Raw genomic sequence first — 21384 nt, 5'->3', positions numbered from 1 at the left:
GAACTGCTTCTTTATCATAGGAAATTCACAAATTGTCAACTTGTGGACAGCCATAGCCATTGGCCCTAAGAAGAGCTCCTCTGACGCTTGAACCAACAGACACCCCGCTGCCGAAACTTGTAAAGCATTTGTGTAGTGCTAGTTTGATTGGAATCAATGCCGTTAACAACGGTTTTACAGCGGTTATCAGTCACACCCCCCCTCAACGACATTTTTTCATATATTTTCGAGACGAATTCAACTGCCGACAAGAGAACAGGACTATTGTCATGGAAGCATTTGATGGACGTCCACCCTAATTTTATTTTCGAACTATGGAACTGTGAACAACTATCACTGGGTCTTTTGTATTGATTGACCCTGATTTGAACTGGATATTGACCAAGATACTGTAACATTCTGTAAAAAAACACTGAAATATGTAGCCTTAGTGGTTTAGTGGTCATCGCGATAGCCTCCGAATGAGGAGAGATACCAAGTTGGAATCCTACTATGGCAAGGCTACAAGGCAAGGAAATCTTTAATACATATGCGCAGGCAAATACCCACCCCTAAAAAAAGTCAGTTCTTGGAATTAAAAAGCCGCAACCCATCCTCTACCTCTGAAATGACTATTATCGACAATTCCTAAGTTTCTCTAAATTGACTATTATCGTCAATAGCCCTTATTCACGATAGCCGCCATGTTGGTTTTCAAATTGTCATGCAAATTAGCCATGTGTTATGCTGGGCGGCAAACATTGGAATAAAGGCAAATTGTGGAAAATCGGCTCGCCGAAATATTGAATTTACATTGCTAAAAGTACAGTTTAAAATTTAGAGTTAAGTACCTATTATAATAATTTTATATCTTTTGATTGCCTCCGACATTTTGACTTTCTACTTCGTTATCTGCTCATTTTGACTAAAAAATCACCGAAGTAACTTGTGTAATCATTCTATTTTACTACTTAGGTGATAAACATACAATGAACGTGAAACAGATCATCTGTGTGGCTAAGATGTTCGTTATAACCTCTCGAACTTGTGTGTAGCTAATTTGCATGATAAAGGCAGATCCAACATGGCGGCTATCGTGATGAATATCTATTTTTAAAATCCGAAAACTCGATGGATCGAACCTGGGAATGTTCGATTAATAACCCTTTCACTTAACCACTAGACTAACGCATCGCTAACTGACAGGAAAAGTTTTTTTTAAAAATATTAATATATTTTCTCTTCCGAACGCCGCGGTAAACGTTTATTATCCACGGCTACGGAAAGCTTCCAGAAGTCCTGGGACAGAGTAATCCTAAAATGACGATAACAGTCAATCCAGGGAAAATTACGAATTGTCGATGATAGCCATTTCAGAGGTGGAGGATCTGTTGAAAGCCGAGAGGTCCAACCTCGTTCCCAGGTTCTCTCCGTGGAGGGATAGGTGAGAAGCCTGGAAATGAGGTTGCCGAGAGGTCCTGGTAACATGGAATCAATATGGCCGCCTTTGCAGGACTTCAGCCTTTCTTGATTAGAAAACGTAATAAGTTGAGAATATTAATGAACATGAGTACCTTTTCTAACTCACCGTGTAATTCGAAAGGAGAGAAATTCTCCTTAGCTGCTATTCTTCTCGGATGTGTTGGGTTGGCAGGACTTTCGGGGATTTGCTTCAAAACCTCAACAGAAAAATTACAAGCTAAAAGCGAGGATGAGAGTAACGAAGAAAGCAATCACACCACGCCGTTAATCCCTGTATCTTTTTTTGCATTTCTGTGTAGCTCGTGAAAAAACTTTGATATGACTGGTGTTGGAAAGTTTGTGTTGAGTTTTGTCTTGGTGTTCTATTTGCAGTCTCAATTTACTGGCTCTAATGGGGTGATTTCTGGTCACCTGCAGCTGCTCACCACAATCTTTTCAAAGTTAATAAGTTATTCAGTGGTTTGAACAGCACATGGCACTGGTAACGTGCAACGGTTTGTTCTGCCTGTGGCTAAACATACTTAAGAATTTATATTTGGCAGCATTAATCAAATAAATAAATATAAATATACCTAATTGGGCGCACCCGGTAAGGGTTTTTCAGGGCCAATAAGTGGCTCACCACATTGGCCGGCATATGCAAGGTGCCTCCGGCAGACTCCATACTGTCCATGTCTGATATTGAAGTGGAGCACCACAGGCAAATGTAATTACAGTAGCTTTGCGTTGATTTTGATGATAGAGGAATTTCAAAACCCTTGAGTCAGGTTGAGATCGACTGTAAGTCAGCCCAAATTCTATCAATGCACCATCATAACCCCCCACCCCTCCCTCCCCCCCCCAAAAAAATGTTGACTTTATGCTATCCAACCTAAGATGCTAACATTGTTGAAATGTTAAGCCCTATTTCCTAATAATACCTACTGTTTCCATTCCAAAAGCAAAATTAATACTGGTCATGTGTGAACAATAGAATTGATGTGAAAGAGGACTACTTCTAATATTGCTGTGGTGGATTTTGGGTATTGGCAGGAACCCATGACCCGGAACCTACAACTCCCATACTGGACCTTTTTTACAGACACAGCATTTTTACAGACCGATCTATTTTTAGACTACCTTTTTAGAAAAAAACAAAGGCATTTCTGGTTCGGTGACCCTATGAGGTCAGGTTAGTTTCTTGTAATTGCTCATCGGGCTCCTGTAGGAATCTCATTCGCGGGAATTACAATCTAAAAATATATTGATTTGTGAAAACGTTGTAACATGAACACAATTGAGTTGTAGGCTCCGTGTCATTGGGTTCCTGGTATTGGCTGAAATCCACGACAGGTTCACCTAAGTTTCACCACTTGAGATGGTGGATGTTGTACTTGTAACCATTATGAACTCCAGTAACATTATCATTAGTACTATTGTGTTCCACCTTACCCTTTGTGAACAGTCTGTTGGCTCCTTTAAAATCCTGCAGGGATAATTATTAATAAGTGCCATGAAACAGGACTGCTATGGTTTATCTTTCTTATCTAACATGAAGAAGACTAGGGGGTGTAACCATTCACAGAATGTAACTTCATTACATTTCTAGATATATTTGCTACTTTATCTGAATCAGTACACAGCTATTACAAGGGCTCTCGGGATTGGCTCAGAAAACAATGGATATTGAAACAAACAAAAGGGATCCAATGAAATTAGAGGTTGTAAAGAGCTGCGTCCTATCTCCTTTATTTACCCATAGAAAATAATTCTTGTGCTATGTACATGTAGATGGTTCCTACAACATTCAAGACCTTCCTTAACCCTGAGAACAGAGAACAGGCAACAAAACAAAGGGACCTCCGTTGAGCTTTCAGTCTGCCATAGATGAGTCCAGGTCTCTTGTTCAACGTATGAAAGAAGAGTTTGGCTGTCCTGGAGTTTGTGTTGCTGTAAGTGTTAATGGAGAGACTGTGTGGAGCGAAGGATTTGGATTTGCAGATATAGAGAATGGGGTGGTGTGTTCTCCAGAAACTGTCATGAGGATTGCAAGTATCAGTAAACCCCTCACTGCTACAGCTGCAGGTCTGTTGGCTGATTGTTGTAATTGTCCTTTTAAAAATAAAACTCAGTACTGTAGGGAGACCTGTGAGGCATGCATGTGAGGCTATACTAGCTGTTTATGAATGTGTGGAATCAAAAACCAACATTTGATCTGATTTGACTTGTACATGTAGTCTCCCCAATAAATTATTTGTAGAGCACTAGTGCCTGGCTAAAGAACCTTGAGACTTAAATAAAGTGATAATGATGATGATGATGAAGATTATGATTATTATCATTAAGTTGCCCTTAAACTCAAATATACATGTATTGTAATTTTCCTTGCTGAGATAATTTATGTTAATTAACCCATTGACTCCTGGGGTTCACCATTGAAGAGGCTCAGGTTTAGGGGTGAATGAGTTAACTAACATGTAATTGCAATAAACTTTGCTTCCAAAAGGCCTCATGAGTTGTGCAAAAAACTAACAAAATTGGCAGTCATTTCTTCCATGACTGAGCTAGTGAGAAGCGTGGGTCTATTTTTGATGTCGCAAGTGTATTTGCATCCCAATTTTGAAAAAAACTTTTGCAAAGCACTTTGTAACATCACCTCAGGAAGAAGCCCATGCCATTACACTAACTCAGCCTTGGGACAAAGGGCCTCTGGTGTTGTTAAATTTTACTGCACACTACATTGGTAATTGTAAAATGTCAAAGTGAAAATGGCAGAATATTTTGCAATTACTTGTTTTATTGTGGTGAAGTTTGACTTTTTCAGAGTTAAAAAAAATGAGGTTGGGGCACTTTTAAGACTTGTTTTGGAAAGGATGATCTTGAAACTGTTTAAATGCCATTGTTGTTGCCATTAAAAAAATCTCATTTTCATTTATTATTTTTAGCCAAGTTGTGTGAAGAAGGCAAACTGGACCTTGATGCTCCAATCCAAACATATGTTTCTTCATTTCCTGAAAAGACCTTTCATGGGGTTCCAGCAACAATCACAACAAGACACCTCCTCTCACACCTTGGAGGCATAAGAAGTTATAGAAAAGGACCAAATGGTACAGAAGGAAAAGATGATAAGGAAAACATTGTATGTGTTTTGAAGATACGTTCAATAAACACACTGCTTAACGTTATTAAAATGTGATATGTCCAAAGGGAAAATTATCTCCTGGCTACGCATTTCGAAAAAGACCCAAAACGTTTCTAGTCTGTACAGTAACACAGTATGGGTATCTTAAAAGCGATTCTTCCATGCATGAGACCTTGCTGTGAAAATTGTTATTTCTCAAGTCAGCATTCTCGTTGTTACATGTATTTTTGTTGTTGTCATAACTATTGTCATTATTTTGTACTGTACCAGAAGCTCAGAACCTTGAAGCATTAAACTCTGGTTCAGAGCTTTAAAATGTCCTTATTTGGATGTAACTTGTAGCTCATGCATTTTCCCGCACGTGCAGCTTCAATCTTATTTTTGTCCATATTTGGGCATAAAATTGGTGTTCTAAAATCCCCAGCTTTGTTCCAACAAAAAGAGTTGCAAGTTACACCCTTCAATGTTATGTGCTTTTCTCTCCATGTACATGTACATGTTTTTATGACTGCCAGTTTTACTGTCCTGTTCTAAAACAGAGCAACAAGAAGGATAATTTAAAATCAAATGAACAAGTCCAGGACCAAAGGGGTAAGTTTCCTTAAAACTTCACAACTCATGAATCAAAACTGTGACAGCTAAGTGGCAGGGCTCAACATTAACGCTCACCCGTTTCCCATTTAACACTTGGAGAGGGAAAAAAAAAATCATGCAACCAGAATAATCACCTGATTTGGAAAGTAAATTTTTTACTATGATGGAAAACCGATTTTTTTTTTTAAAGGCCTTAAGCCAAATTTGTGCAAATAGAATGAACAAGTAACCCCTAAATATTGAGTAGCAAACTTATTTTCCGCCACATTGAAGAGCTCCTGTATGAAGAAGTCTGGGTACAACAATCACGCGAAAATGACACATGGTTACTGAATGCGCCATATTGGATTTCAAAGGTGATTCTTTTTGGTTTTGGATTTATGCAGAATTCAGGAAGGGATAATGAGCCAACGCAAAGAGAAAATGGAGTGCAAGAAAGCCATTATCTGGCCCATATTTTCCTACATGTACTGAAGGATCAACAGTGCTGCAATTCTTCTCCATTGGAAATCCACTTTTACTTGTGGAAAACCTTTTCAGGCCTCCTTAAATGGGGCAAGTGAGTTTGATTGTGGCTTGTGCTGGCTATTAAACTTGGCCTTTTTATAACTGCTTGCTATCATTCTCTAGGCAAAGAAAATACAGTACCATAATGATTATAATCCAGGTTGAGAATATTATCATCTCAAATTATTGTTAGATTAATATCAACCGACACATTTTGCTCTAACACAGTGTTTTACATGGTACTTTTCTCTCTAGTTACATTTATCCCCATCGACACAAGTGAGAGTGAAAGTGAATTTTTATGCAAAGAGTATTTAATTAAGGTTGGTTTAAAGTTTGTCATGTTCCCTTTGGTGAGGGGTAGATACATTGCTTGTAGTAATAGTGGTGCCTGAAATGGAAACATAACCAATTACAGTATGTTACGTTTGAGCTGTTGTTGTTGTTGTGTTTCTGTTAATTGTAATTCTTATGAATTATTGATGACTTTTTTAAATCATTATCAATAACTGTTATGTATTACTAGTATGCCAAACAATAATAAATGTTATTGTTTTTGTTTGTTACATAGGAACATTATGAGTCGGTTACAGATGCACTTTCCTTATTCAAAGATGACCCATTGCTGTCAGTCCCTGGGAATTATTACTCATATACCACACATGGATGGACATTGATCAGTGCTGTGATAGAGCATGTGGCCAATCAGAACTTTCTTGATGTCATGAAAAAGCTGTTTAATGATCTGGGGATGGAAAATACGTATGCAGATTTCAATGAAAATATTATTCATAACAGGGCAAGGTGAGGTGACACTAATTTCATCCAGAAGTTCACTCTAAAAATGTGGCTACAAGTAGTAATGGCAATAATACTCTACCTAGGGTTACAAGGTTATCCAGAGAAATACCCAGTTATTTGCTTGTTGAATTATTAGGACCATGTTAACCCTTTAACACCCAAACAAGCTTAAAACCGGCCGTACTTAGTATTTAGGGAGCTTAAGCACGCGCGTTTTTGAGATGCGGACGGCAACAGGAAGAGAATATTTCGCGTCCCAGGACAGTGGTGTCTCCCAGATTTTTAAATGAATCATCTCTAATGGAGAAAAGATACTTGGCAATGTAATTTAATGTGGTTGTGTGAAGACAAGTTAAAAGGGAAAACAGTTCACTTCCGGTTGCCGTCCGCGTCTCAACGCGAGTGCTTAAGCTCCCTATTTTACTCTGTCTAACACCAGACAATTTTCGTTGTCAATGGGTTAATCACTCACTGAAAAACTGTGTCCCCATTAACCCATTCTCTCTTAGGAGTGATACTTAAAAGATTTTACTCTGTCTAATGCTAGACAATAATATTATTTTCCCTTGGGAAGGGGGAACACATCCACTCAAAAAGTATCTCGGACCCCTTTAAGAGATAAATTTTAACAAAGACTTCAGGGGCTGCGCAGAGGGAGGGGCTTGGGGAAGATGTCCAAGATTAGGAAACAGGGTAGATCCAGTTTCAGATAACTAAAGTTTGTTTAGCTTTATTCTTATTCATTCTGTACCTCTTTAGTACCCCTTAAATAAGTGCTTTTACCCGTTACATGTAAGCTATAAAATATTTGACTTTCAAATGATATGACATGCCATAAGTGGCTTTTATTTGCATCTAATGCTATATTAATGTGATGTTGTCATATCGTGGCTAAATGGTCGATCATAAACTTCAAACATCTGCAAATGGTTGGTGACTCCTTAGTCTTCATGGCAAACATATTATTTTCTATACACTGAAAAGTAACATCTGCGAAAATGAGTGGGGTTTTGATTTCCATGATTTCATATCTGTTGTCTTCCTACTGGACAGAAATGATAACCGGAAATTTGCCTTCCACTTAGTGACTCCTGGATTCACAGTGGTTTTGTCTCAGCGTTTTTTTGCTGATCTCCAAACAGTAATATTTTCTAATCCTCCAGATTTTATCAGCGTAACAAGAAAGGTCACCTTGTGAATGCACCATATGTTGATAACTCATATAAGTGGGGTGGAGGAGGATTCCTATCTACTGTGGGGGATCTGGTTCATTTTGGAAACTGTCTACTTTATGCCAGACAGATAGGTGATACCAGCAATAAAACAGGTTGGATGTTATTTTTTTTAGTAGTGCACAAAATGATGCATGTGTATGAAATGAATTGTATATTGAACTGCGGATATCAAATCAAGTAAAACTATCATCCTCGCAGTTATGAACCCAATTTTAGCAAGTAAGAAGTGGTTTGAACCCGTGACCTTGGGATGCCGGTGCAACAAGTTCAACAATATGACTTGTGATTTTTGTTGAAGGAGCAACTTAAGGAATTGCAAAGGAAACCTAGAAAAATCCGTGCTTGATTTTTTTTTTCAGGCTTCTTTAGCAACTGCTTATTCTTGCATAGAGTTGTCACAAATGAATCTGCAATTCATAATGAAATTATTTGACTTTTGTACATGTTGTGACGCTATGAATTTATTAACTACTTAATAACCGAGAGTGAGGTTGTTATTAATTACATTTAGCAAAATCTCAAACTGAGGCCTTGCTGTATCAGGTAACTACAGCTAGGTCAAGGTTTGAGATTTTGCTGTAACAACAGAACGGACGAGGTTATTAAGTTGTTTATCATGTGGCTAACAGAATGCTTCTAAAGAAGAAGAACTAATTTGCATAATCCATAATAGACCCGTGGGCATTACGGGAGAACAATGCCCTAGCGCTTAGCTGCTCCTAGCCAGAGTGCATGTTTTATGGCTAGCATATGGCTAGCGATATATAGCTAGCTAATAAGTCTGTTCTTCATTTAAAAATCTGCCTGATGAGTGCATACGCACGAAACTCAGAGTTGCAGGGAATCTTGTGTATTTTCATTTAGTCATTTAATTCTATACACCGCTCTACACAAATGTGTATTGAGCACTCTTTAGCAGTGTTTGCTACACTTTATGATTAATAATAATAATAATAATAATAATAATACCTAATAATAATAATAATAATAATACCTAATAATAATAATAATAATAATATTATTATTATTATTATTATTATTATTATTAACGACCCAATTGTGACCCAATTCCTTTCTTCTTTTGTATATTAATAGTATCAGTTATTTTTTCTGTATTTCTTCCAAATTTACTCACTTCTTTGGCAGTGTTACTGGTATCAGAAGTTGACCTGGAAATAGGAAGTTGGGGTATGAAATCTATTAGGCTACCCAGGGAAATTTCGAACTATAGTTCTAAAAGTCCTGGAGTTAAAAAAATTGATGATTGTATGATTTTGTAGTTCCTTATTTTCTTGGTGTCTGGGATGAAACAAAGGTGGATTTGATTTGAGTATCAGTTGCATGTAGAATATTAACTTTAATGAACATGATCATTGGTGTGTTTTAAGGTAGTCTTCCTGGATTTCTTCGACTTGAAACTGTGACTGAAATGTGGAAAATTGTGGCTAATACAGAAGGCAAAGGGCATAAGAATGGTGGTTATGGATTAGGCTGGGCAGTCGTTCCAGAAAAACAGCAATTTGGAGCTTGTAATCATCAGTTTGAAACTATTCTTCACAGTGGTAAGGAAAAGAAGCTGCTTAAACAATTACGCAAGGTTAATTTTCTGTATATTTGGCGTGTTTTGTTTGTCAAATTAGCTTTCTTTCTGGCTTTAAGACCTGTGGCGCAAAGAATTAATTCCTCCAACACCCATTGCAAAGGTAAAGGTATAGGTACACGTTATTTAATTTTGGAAATTCCTTTACTCTCTAGAGAGTTACTCTCCCAGGAAGCCGACGGTGCGCTCATTTTACCCCCCTCTTTCCATCAGTGCTCTGTTTTAAGGGTATTTAAAGCTACTTAGGCTACATTGAAAGGAAAGAAGTCGAAACAAGGATGTGAGATCCGGGGATTGAACTCAGGACCTCTTGCTCCAAGGCCGCGCACTAACCGACTGTGCCACCCTTGCTCCTCATATTGCATATTGCAAATCACAATAAACAAATTATTATTCAGGTTCGTGAGGGCCAGATCCACTACATGAGTCCATGGTGTGCTATTTCTCTTATTTTGCGGATTCTTATATAATTATTAACCACAAGTGGCTGCTCTGGTGGACCAGGACCATATCATATGTGTGCTGGATGAAGGATGATAAAATAATTTTCATGAATTGTCTTAAAATTGTAAAAGATCTAGGAATAACTGCAGAATACCCTGGTATTTTGAAACTGCACCTCTTAAGAGGCTGGATACGCAGTGGAAAATACCACCCATCCCCTAGTAGTATTCTACAGTAAGTATATTCTGAACTAAGTAGATACATGTACGCAGTGGAAAATGCCATCCATCCCCTAGTAATGTTCTAAATGTAGGACAACAGTATCAATCTCAAACTTAATATACCGGTACCCAATGATGAAGCTGTGGAGGTTATTTTAAAGTAATGCTTTCCTACATGTAGGTTATAGCGAGTCTTCAAAAAGTCATTAATAATTCATGAACCTATTATCTTCTCAGATGACAGAAATCAGTCACGTGCATATATCTTTATAGCCGGTATAGAGTGATCATTCTGAAAAGCCCGGAGAGGATTTTGATTTCGGTCTTGGGGGAAATCGTGGTACAATACATAAACAATGAAATTATCACTGAATTATTAATGAAAATATGATTACCGTGATCTTTATATACAAAGATCACTAGTGATCTTTATATGAAGAATCAGTAGTGATCTTTAAATAAAGATGACTAGACATCTTTATATAAAGATCGCGTTAATTATAATGCCAAATTATTCCCGAAAAGGCAGTATACAAAAACATTAGCCACAGTAAACAAAAAAGTTTATTTTCCTGATAAATTTTTGTTAGAACAGAAATTCGTTATCTTACAATTTCCCATTGTTCACAAAATTAATTGTGCAGTATTTGAAGACACAACTATCCAATGTTGTCTGATTTGACTTGACTTGACTACATGTAGTTTCAGTAACATTCGGAATGGGCATTCGACTTAAAACTTCATCGCTCAGGGGCACCCAACGTCAGTTTTCGAAAAATATCTGTTCGGAAGACGATTTGAGATCTAGAATTTTCGGAACATTTATTGTAAAATTTCTTGCTTGCCTGCCTGTCCTAGGATTTTCGAACATCTCAAAAATGGTATAATTGCTCATTTTTAACGAATTTTTAACCCAAAAAGGTCACCTAGAATTTTCGGGAGCTTTATTCTGGCTGAGAGTTTCGAAAAGGTAAGTTTTGATCCCTATAATTTTCGGATCACTAGAACAGATGAAAACTTTTTAGGGAATAAAAATATACCTATATCTACCGTTTAAATACTAAAATACGTTTAAAAATGCTATGTTTAAGTGGTTTTGACCTATATTCTCGTTGGGTGCCACCGATCGCTCACTTCACACTCCAAATCCCCCAATCCCGAAATGTCTTCACCTTCACCATCTTCGGTCTTTTCGTTACTCTCGTCATAATTTTCCCCGATGACTGGTGGACCGAAAATTTTGCTGACATTTCTTTCCTGTTCAACACTATTCCTTTCATAATTAAACAGCGCATTGGACCGATGTTCTGTTCGTTCCCGAATTGACTTCTCATCTACCGAATGTTGAAACAACCGAGTGGCGCAAGTTACCCTTAAACAGTGGGACGTTTTCCTCTTTAAACCAGCTTGAACGCACAACATATCGGGCAAAATCCTATTCAGAGTATTAATACCCACAGGTGATTTTTGATAGCCAAATACTGCTGAATTAGGATTTGGTTTAAAGTAAAATGCTTGCACGTGTTCTGCTAAGCATTTGATATTCTCTAGATAGGTAGCGTAACAATTTACAAGGCATGGAAAATGTTCAACAGTCAAGTCATCACAGCACACATGTTTTACAACACTCCCTCAATTCTGCATCCAAAGCTCGTCGAAACGTACTCAATCTAAAATGTAACACAAATATGTAGTAACGAGTTCTCTACCCCTGATATTAGATTCCAAAATTCTTTTTCCTTACCTTGCCTCATCTTTGTTTAAAAATTTAATAGCGTCGCGTCCATTGCTCTCTTCCAAGTAACGCTGTAATCCACAGCAAATACTGTACAAACTTCTTGGGGGATACCGCTCTCCGTTCTCCTTGCACACCTCCGCGACAAACTTTGTCAGCCAAAAATCCAAGGATTCAGCGCTCATCTCAACAATACTCATTTCTAAATTTTGAATACTGTCAACTTCAACTTTGAATCCTCTGTCCTCCAAGTTGGCGTCTTTATTTCTCCTTGAACTTTGCCACTCGCCAAAAATCTTGTAAGCCCACTTTGTGGTATACCGAGTAACCCTTGGAACACAACTATCCAAGTAATCTTTTTCTTCCTACGTATTTTTTGGTTCTCGAAACACGCGTTTGGGCGGCATTTCAAGGAAAAGCTTTGTGAACTTTAACAGCAGCCGAACAAGGAGCACTTTTCCCGTCTGTATGTAATTAACTTTTAATGCATTCATATCACGTTTAGAAAAATCCCTAAAGAGGCACGGGCCTTTGAAGCTGTTAAAAAAATTCGCAGTACGTGTTTTATCGGGTCTAAAAACAGTAGCCGAGTGTTTTTAAACCCCGATGAAACACTGCTGCTCGTTTTTTAAACAGTACTTATGAAACTCATTAATAATTCATGATGGGAAAACAAAAGAAATGTTTTATTAATCAATATCTGTATTTCTGATACAGCTTTCTCTTCATTTACGTAAATGTTTTTTTCAATTTTCACGGTTAAAATGTCTTGATTCACCAAAAATACCAAGTGTACATTAACACTTAAATGCTGACATTTCATAAGCACAATACAATATTCGCGCCCGTATTGTATCGGATGTAAAATTTCTCGCCTTCGGCTCCACATTGTATATCCGATACAATACGGTCGCTCATATTGTATTTAGTATAAAGAAGTGACCGTACAAGTACCATGAAGTTTGTATAACTAATTTTGTGGCCACTTTTTAGACCTGCAGTTTTGACCCCTGTTTGATTATTCCACGTTTCAAAGGAGAATTAAGAGAAGTAATAGTCATTTTCATTTTTTTCTGAGCATTAATTTATGGGTTTTTTACGCAGGATAATACGATCTCGTCAGAGAGTATCCCCCACCCCTCTCCTCCATGCTGGTCAAAAGAGTTTAGAGTCCTCAGCAATCCAAAGGACGAAATAGGTCAGCATGGGAACCCTTTCTCACTGATACATTCGTTTTTGTAGGAGCAGCAATTGGATGCAGCAGCTTTCTTCTCATACGACCGACAGCTGGAACTCAGCCCCCAAAAGGAGTGGTAGTAGCATTACTGGTAAATCTACAAGAAGTACATTTGGAAAAGACAGCAATGGCTGTCGCGGCATCTTTCCAAAAATGCAGTCTGTAATGCAATCAGTGAGGTCATTGCAATATTATAAGTTCTAGACAAATTGAACAAACTAGAATATACTTAAAGATAATTTACCGGTAGTATTTTTAAACGAAAATTAGAGATATATTTCAGAGAATCTTTTAAACTTACTTGCAATTTATTTGTGATCAATTTAATTGATTTACTTACACGTATGTTAGACAATTTTAAAAATATGAAAAAAAAAAAATGAAAAAAATAAACTACTGAGCAGCACTCTGCGAACTGTATCTGTAAAACTTGTTTATTCTCCGACGCGTTTCGTCTAGCTACCGTAGACTTCTTCAGGGAGTTTTTTCAATAATGCATTAAACGCCTATATTTAAGCAATATCTGATGGAAAAAATGACGGTCACCAACATTAATTAAGGTTTGAATGGATTTTCAAAAGAAAACAGGCGCAGCTGTGAAATATTAGGGCAAGGCGTGAGAAACAATGGTGTTTGTTATAGCGGAAAAAGAGACTGCAATGATTTCATATTGCGTTTTGGAACTCCAGTGAGATTGACAGCTCTCGCCATCCTGCCTGCCATGCCTATTTGGAAAATATTCTCGCGGGAATCAATGAGCGTTTTTCGCCGAAAATTTATATGCAATGTTCGTTCGCGAACAACTTGAATACCGTGTAGCACTTTAAAGACAACAAATAAAAAGCAGTTTATGTCAGCCTTAACCTCTCGCCACTTGGGACCCCCGGAGCTCATCTCTTTTGGGCATGCCAAAAGAAACATTAGATTTCAGTTTATTATCTACAGTCACTTCCGTTATTTGTCTGTTGCTCTTAATATTTGAATTCAAATTTGTCGTAACTACGATATTTTGTCACATTTTTCCCAGTATTACGTCAACATCCATCAGTACTTCATATATAGAAGCAATCCAATGTAAACTCTCAATTGTCCGTGAAGAAGGCTGGTTCGGCCAGCCGAAATATAGTACACCACTAAAATCAAATCTACGTTGTATCGGCTCTTCTAAACTTGTAATTGCGCCGATCAGATCAAGTCACTGATTTAACGTACACCGACAGGAAGCTTGTCCACGGTTGCTTGCTTCAAGACTCCAAAAGAGTTTACAGTCTCTGATCATGCGCAGACATACGATTCTAGGCTCTGGTGGCGGGATTGACCTCTCTCCAAATATATATTGCTCCAAAGCCAGCGATCGAAATTGAGGCGAAGTATATTACTTCTATTTTGAAAGAAACGAAGAATTTACCTCTGAATTTACTGACAGATGATAAGAGCAAAATCTAAACGTCAAGATGCGATCTTAAAACAAGAGCATACTCAATCTAGGAATCATACATTCAGATCACGTTTCAGTTCACAACAGAGCCGGAGTTGAAAGGGAAAAACTCTTGGAAAGGTTTCTGCTAAAACGTCTAAAGCAGAGAAAATTAAAAAGGCCTTTGGCATCGTTTGAAGCCTCCCTCGTCCCCGAGACGAATCATCGAGCACTACACGATAATCAGACCCCTAAGAACAAAGAACGACTTCAAATTCCGAAGTTTTAATGACCCTTCTTTTAGACAACTTTGATTATTAAAAGTTAGTATTTCACAAAAACAAGCTCAGGTTATTACGTAGATATCAATGAGTACGGACAACACCCTTGGCAACTTACAAAAATGTAGGTACTTGATATACCTTTGCCGAACTTCTCCGTCCCTGTTTTTAATCTAACAGCAACAAGACCACATCCTCTTACACAGCTAGCAGCTGTGGTCCTAAGCCTTGTGCAAGTAGCAGAGACTGACGAAAAAACAAACTAAATCTATTCACTGATTACACGCAAAAAGCAAAGATTAACTGCGTTAAAAGCTATTATACGAAATTGATTTGATACGCTCGCTGGACCATTGGATCAAAACTTTACCAAGCTATCCAAATTACACATACAACCAAAGAAAAAGAACAACTATTATGTTCTAAATTCCAAAATGGAATTAGAACCAAGTGGAACTTATGAGAAAAAGCAAACAAAAAACAAAGAAGCGTTAGATCAGTTACCTCCTGCAAATATTACTTTGTAATTGGAAAATGTTAACAAAACAAAAAGAGTTGTGTAAGCTTGAAAAATATTCTCTCCGGAAAAGGTCTGCAATCAACAGCAGCTAAAGAGTCTTAGCGATTTTATTTATTTTATTTATTTATTTTCGATGCAATGCTCGTTCTCTGAGCGGTAAAGTTCTCAAATGACTTTAACAATGCAGGTCTGAATCCATCAATCCTTTCCTGACCGGCGATCCTGGAGTAGACTTAGTAAACTGAAAAAAAAAATTCAAACAATTCAGTTTTTCCAAATACCTTTGTGTTTCATTATGTCGAGTTATGCCATAGACTCTCATAATGGCGGCCAAATAAAGCATTTTTCTGTTTTAATGCTAATAAGCCTTTCTAGTCTCGCTACGACCAGCGAATTAAAAAAAAATACTTCTTTGAAAATTACTTTAACATAAATACAAAAGAATGTAAAGGTCGTCGCCATTTATGAAAGTGGTCTATGCGTCTTTCCAGATCTCAGCTAGTAATGACAATTGTATCCAATGAAGTTCTTGTTCCGACCACCCAATCATCGACACCTTCTGATAATCCAATAAGAAGCTGAATAAGACTTCTTTTGATTCTGATTGGATAGCTTGCCATGTGAAAGAATGGCCGTATTTATACCAGAGGACGCTTAAGACGAAAGACAGTATAATACCACCTCTCCTTTATTTCCTTGTCACGAGATGACTTTTCACATTTCAGTTATTTCAGGTCTCTACCCTGAGCTAACTTCACACTCAAATTAACGACGAATTCAGCTACCAGGTCAGCTTCAAAATCTGGCTAAGTTGCGGCAAGAGACTATAGACAAAAAAGTTGCCTTTTTTAGGATATCAGTGATAAATAAACTGAGTTTCAAAAAACACATGCATGTGTGCATCGGAAGAGAAATAGTCTGCGAATTTGCATTCAACATTTCTTGCATCGCCAGCAATTCATGCTTGGTTTTATCCAGATGCACGCAGGTGCACGATTTTTGAAACTCTAAACAGACTTATTTCACATCTGGGGGACCAAAAGTCAAACTATTTTGCCGCACCTAAAGGAGTGAAGGTGTCGTAGTCGATGGTCCAACCCTGCCTTTCGGCAAGAAGCCGAATGCATCGCTCTGCTAGCATCCCTATGGTCAGTGTGGGATTAACACCCACAGGTCTAGGGACAATGGATCCGTCAACAACCATCAGTCCGTCCAGGAGATTATCAGTATTTCCTGAAAGAATTAAGATTACACAATTACCCCTAGAAGTTATTTCTCCTAAGAGGCAATTCTGTCAAGTTTACTTTTCAGGTGTCTATAAGAGACGATGTATCATCATCATCATCTTATTTCAAGAATTTATTTTAAATTTAACAAATTGAAGAAATACACAATCCGCATATAGTAAAGCTAATCGAGGCGGGCTGTGTAACTTACAATCAAATTTAGCAAAATAGATCAAGAGTAAATCAGGTAAATAAATAATATAATAGGTATACACATACATTCACAGAGAGCTAGCATTTACATAGAGCAATAAGCTAGAAGAGGACGTACACAAAACACAAGAAAGTAATAATGATAGCTAGAGTGTGATTGATGATAACTTGTAATTTTTTTTAGATGAACTTTGAGATATCTAACAAATGATCCTCATCACCAAGAATCGCAAGTAAAAATTGGTGAATTGTGTTTTTGAAAGTTTTTTTCCCTAAGTTTACGCAAGTCAGGCTTCAGGCAATTCCATAACTTAGCTCCGAAAATGGAAAGCGAATTAAGTCGAATACTCAGTCTTGATTTATTAACAAGTTGCCAACATCAGAAAATCTAGTGTTACATTAATGAACGTACGCGTCGGATGAACAGGTAAAAAGATCAGATATTCGGCAACGGCAACAATAACGCCACAAAACAATTATTGGTTAAAAGAGAATAAAGAATCGTGCAGCACGGATTTGAGCACAATTTTGTGGTACTCGGCATAACGACTCTAAAAACGCTCGTACCAATCGACTTTTAGGATACTTCGTCCACATCCAACTTGATGGAATGATTGTCAAAGACAGTGAATGACAGAGCAAAGTTGTTTTTGAGGTGACGTTTTCGACGTCGCCGTCGTTGATCTTAGTTCCCTAATTGCTTAAAGCCCCGCGTCCACACAATCAATTTTAGTGACAATTTTATGGCAAATCAAGAGAAAATGAGGGGACAGAGAAGGAGGCTCCCGGTCCAGCCCTTGGGATATGTCATGTCCACGAAAGTTATTTTTAGACGAGCGGAAGTCTTCCGAGACGTCCGCATGCAGGCCAACCTCGGTCGGATGTTTGAAAGAAAATATATATTCATCAGCCTTCCACGTGCGCCATCATTTTCTCTTTTCACTAAGAACCTGAGAGCGAGGCAAGACTGCATGCGGACGTCTCAGAAGACAAACTTCCGCTAGAACAAAGACTTCCTCTCATCTAAAAATAACTTTCGTGGACATAACATATCCCGGCCAACGCCTTGAGCCTCCCTCTCTGTCCCCTCATTTTCTCTTGGGCAAATACATTTTTTTATGTTGTAGATAGCACAACAAATGTTTATATGGTCAGCAATGCCTTTGGACAGCAGAGATAAAGCAGAAACAAGGAGAAGTTGCCTGATCGTTCTTCAATGGCGCTCAATGACTAAGAGGCAGGAATTTGCCACAAAGCTAACACACCAGCTTTTTGCACATAAAAATTGGCCAGACACGAGCAAATAAATTTCACACAAATTGTCTCATAAAACTGCTATATATGCATTTATTCAATTCATCGAATCCTTCACGGGAACAAATGAGAATTAACTCACTGAAAGTCGCGACAAAAAGGTGAGCTTGCTAACCTTAACGCAGTCTTTCGAAACCAACCAACGAGATCACGTTTATTCAACCAAGAACACATAACAAATACCCTAGGTGCCCGAGGAATTTTTTTCAAAAGGTCTTAGAGAGTGCTATGTGGGTGGGACGTAGTGACCCAGGACCGAGAAAAGACCTCTGGTGTCACGAGCCCGGAACCGGAACCTCAGTTCCCTGCGGAAAGTCAGTTCAGATTTCTCGGCAAACCAATTTTCACCTGTCAAGATGACAGTGCGACGCGATCAAATGTATCACCAAAAATTCCTGGAAATTGTGACTTACAATGAAAGGCTCTTTTTCATAATTTGAGCCATTTCAACCAAAATGCATTGATTTTAAGTTGCGTAAAGTAAGAGTTATTTGAGGAGAATCTGTTTTCTCAAGAGCAAAACTTTACTGTCGAAACGTGTTTTAAAATAGGATTTCATAAACAAAGAGATTGTCTCTAAGTGCAGTACAGAACACTTCGAAATACGACATTCCTTACCATCTTTCGTCACTCTTAAGTCCTCCTTTTTCTGTTAGCATTGTAATCAATGAACAAGTTATTGCGTTCAAATTACTTTTGCGAACTCAACATCAAATTTCGGCGCTTCACAATCCTACCGACCTTCCTCCACGGTTTCCTTTGAAACTGGCCCTGTTTACTATTTTCTTTATTCGTTGCTAGTATATTACAAATATGAGAAAAGCACCTTGGAAAGAACGCGTCGCATAATCGAGGACTTCTCAACTCGTGAACTCAAGTTTTACTCAAGGATAGTCAGTCGGCTTAATCAAAAACATAGTAGTATTTCTTCCCATTACGTATTAAGTTACCAAAATAATACAGGGAATTCTCTGGAAGAAAGTTTTTTTTTTCCGTTCTTACAGTTAAGGAGTCCTTTTCAACTTTAAATCTACGAAGGACCTGAAGTAGACAGGGTAATTTTCGACAAATCCCTCTTAACACTTCACATACCATCAAACACTTGTCCAGCATGATTCACCACAGCTGTTTTTCCCGATTCTCCCATTGAGCATCCACCAAGAGGATGTCCTGTGAGAACACTTCGCTTCTGAGGTTTGGCCCACTTTGGATACGGTATATAAGTGCCACCAAGACCGTCAGTCATTTCTTTCATCCTTCTATTTACTTGGAAGAAATTGCTTTCACACCCCACTTTTTCCCAAGTGATATCAAAAATGCCATTGTTATATGAAATGACGCCTCTTGCGTCATCATGACTCATACCAAGGAAAGTCAGAGATTTGTCGCCTGCCTCGGACTTTACCGCCTGGACAACGAGAAATATCTATCAGTCAGTCAACTTAATTCAAGAACAATAATCCATAAAAATAAAAATAGAGCCTATTAAAATATGTCATTAAATATCGCCAGCGAAGTCGTTAGCTCCAAATCCTACCAGAACGAGAAGGGTACAGCTAGTTTTTTTTAAAGGCAATCACTTTGTGCATCAATAGCCCACTTTCGATATATTAAAATTCAGACCCAAACACAAGGACTTATCTTGAGGTTATGGGGAATAACTTACAAATTCTTGCATTTATTCCCCAGAGCCTCGAGATGATGCCTTTTGTTTAGGAATGAATTTTAATATATCGAAAGTGGGCTATAACAATGATTTCTTTTTAAACTCGTTCGCAAAAATCTGTCAGTCAATAACCAATCAATGAAAAAGAAAAGTGCTCATAAACGTATTACCTTGTAAAATTTGTCGATATCCCCAAGATCAGGATACTGCTCATCGCCAGAAAACAGTGCCTTTACAGCCAAGCCAATGATGTAAGGAGAAGCCAAGCCAACAGGGATTCCAAAATCTTGGACAACATGGTGCTTGTCAAAATTCCCTGGGGTGAAGGGACGAAAATCTGCTATAGTGGTTATTGTTGGACCCGGTGGATGATCGACCCCTGGGGCGGTCTCAAAAGGAATGCCGATTGCGTTTACGACATCTTTACCCCAGAAACTGGATGCTACCACATCGCCATTGGTGGAAAACCGCTTTCCGAGCTGATTGGATACATTAAGCCCATTTGCCTTAGAGCGCAAAAGTACCTTTGTAGAACCTATTGCACCGGCGCCAAGAATGACAAAAGTGGCTTGTACTTTATGTTCCACGTCAGTGCTCTCGCCGTCAATTCGTTTGTAGGTGACGTCCCACCCAGTAGAGTCGGCAGACCTTTGCACTGTTAGTACCTCAACCTATCAAAGTTGAAAATAAAGTGACGGCTGTAGTACTTTATTCTTTTTTTTCATTCCAGCGTACCAAATTTACACGTTTCCCCACAGTCACGCACTTGCATAGCTAAGCTATGCAAGCTATGCATTTGCATAGCTAAAGCAGACCCTGTCCCCTTTCTTGACGCATGTATGATCGGTCCGCGATAGTTGAAATGGCTCTCAGAACAAGTTGTGTATATCACATTATTAAACTGGATTATTGGATAATGCAATTCGAGAGTTTTGATTGGCTAAGCCATCATGGGTTATGAGCCATTATACCATGATCTACAAACACGGCAAGCATATGCGTGATAATCCCTTTTCCCATCTCACCATCACATCCGACCAAAAGAAGGTGATGAACGACACACAAAGTGTTCTCACAACCTTTCCTTTCAGTCCATTAATAATAATAATAATTATTGAACTGAAATACTCATATCAGATTTCCAGCATTTTCATTGGCACGCCAGACAGGCTGTTAGGTCAGGCAAAGACCTCATACGCCGGTTTTTTTGTAGGAACACTGATAAAATAAATATTGCTCACCTTTCCTCATAACACAGAGGTGTGTCCTCAGAGACAAACCAATTCACAGTAAATTAGTGCGACATCGTCGGATACAAAAACCCAAAAACACTTTGGAAAAAAGGGGACGTATACCCCCTGACTCGTCCACAGTCGTCTCTTATGGTCTCATTGATTATCAATGAGGAATGCGCGGGGGCGAGAGTGGGGGGTGATGTGAAGGCGGAAAGGAGAGAGACGACTGGGAAATCCTGTTTTCAAGATGGCGGACGAATCAATGGCAGATTTTGTTCCAAGTAAGAATTTCGAAGATAGGCCTTTTCACCGTGCTTCTTTTAGTATTCTTTGATGAGGAAAAATTTACACGGGAAGCGTGGCGGCTGTTTAAGTTTTTTTTACGGCCAAGAAACCGGCAAAAGAGCACCTAAAAAGGCTTACTACAGAACGCGGTCTTCAGGTTTGTTGTCAATATGTCTTTTGTTTTTGTTATAATGCATATATTTTACGCTTCAATTCGCAATGAATATTTATGATAAATTAGAGGATTACATTGAAAGTTACTTTACAACAC

At 38.3% G+C, this 21384-nt stretch overlaps 2 protein-coding genes across 4 annotated transcripts in view; one reads left to right on the top strand and one right to left on the bottom strand.

Moving 5' to 3' along the window:
- The first annotated feature begins 1451 nt into the window (after positions 1-1451).
- On the top strand, positions 1452-17890 carry LOC137976270 (serine beta-lactamase-like protein LACTB, mitochondrial). Of its 3 annotated transcripts, XM_068823567.1 has the most exons (10): positions 1452-1734; positions 3276-3525; positions 4386-4579; positions 5122-5173; positions 5939-6006; positions 6255-6487; positions 7648-7811; positions 9108-9281; positions 12962-13135; positions 17741-17890. In XM_068823567.1, exons 1-9 carry the CDS (start codon positions 1477-1479, stop codon positions 13120-13122), a joined length of 1554 nt encoding a protein of 517 aa, XP_068679668.1. In that variant the 5' UTR covers positions 1452-1476; the 3' UTR covers positions 13123-13135; positions 17741-17890. The 3 variants fall into 3 exon arrangements, with proteins under 3 accessions (XP_068679668.1, XP_068679667.1, XP_068679666.1); XM_068823566.1 differs by lacking the exon at positions 17741-17890 and having other exon boundaries at positions 12962-13376; XM_068823565.1 differs by lacking the exons at positions 12962-13135; positions 17741-17890 and adding an exon at positions 11760-12169 and having other exon boundaries at positions 9108-9316.
- LOC137977025 (cholesterol oxidase-like) overlaps positions 15384-21384 on the bottom strand; it is an 11822-nt gene continuing 5821 nt past the window's right edge. Inside the window, exons 4-7 of the mRNA XM_068824323.1 lie at positions 19764-20264; positions 19020-19335; positions 16237-16407; positions 15384-15415 (exon numbers count right to left, since the gene is read on the bottom strand). Of these exons, the coding sequence (XP_068680424.1) occupies positions 15408-15415; positions 16237-16407; positions 19020-19335; positions 19764-20264 (996 nt within the window). The 3' untranslated portion in view covers positions 15384-15407. The remainder of the gene's footprint in view (positions 15416-16236; positions 16408-19019; positions 19336-19763; positions 20265-21384) is intronic.

Source organism: Montipora foliosa, chromosome 11, assembly GCF_036669935.1.
Source record: "Montipora foliosa isolate CH-2021 chromosome 11, ASM3666993v2, whole genome shotgun sequence".
Classification (NCBI taxonomy): Eukaryota; Metazoa; Cnidaria; class Anthozoa; order Scleractinia; family Acroporidae; genus Montipora; species Montipora foliosa.
Note: the sequence above shows the minus strand (reverse complement) of the source record. Positions and strands in the feature narration are given on the sequence as shown.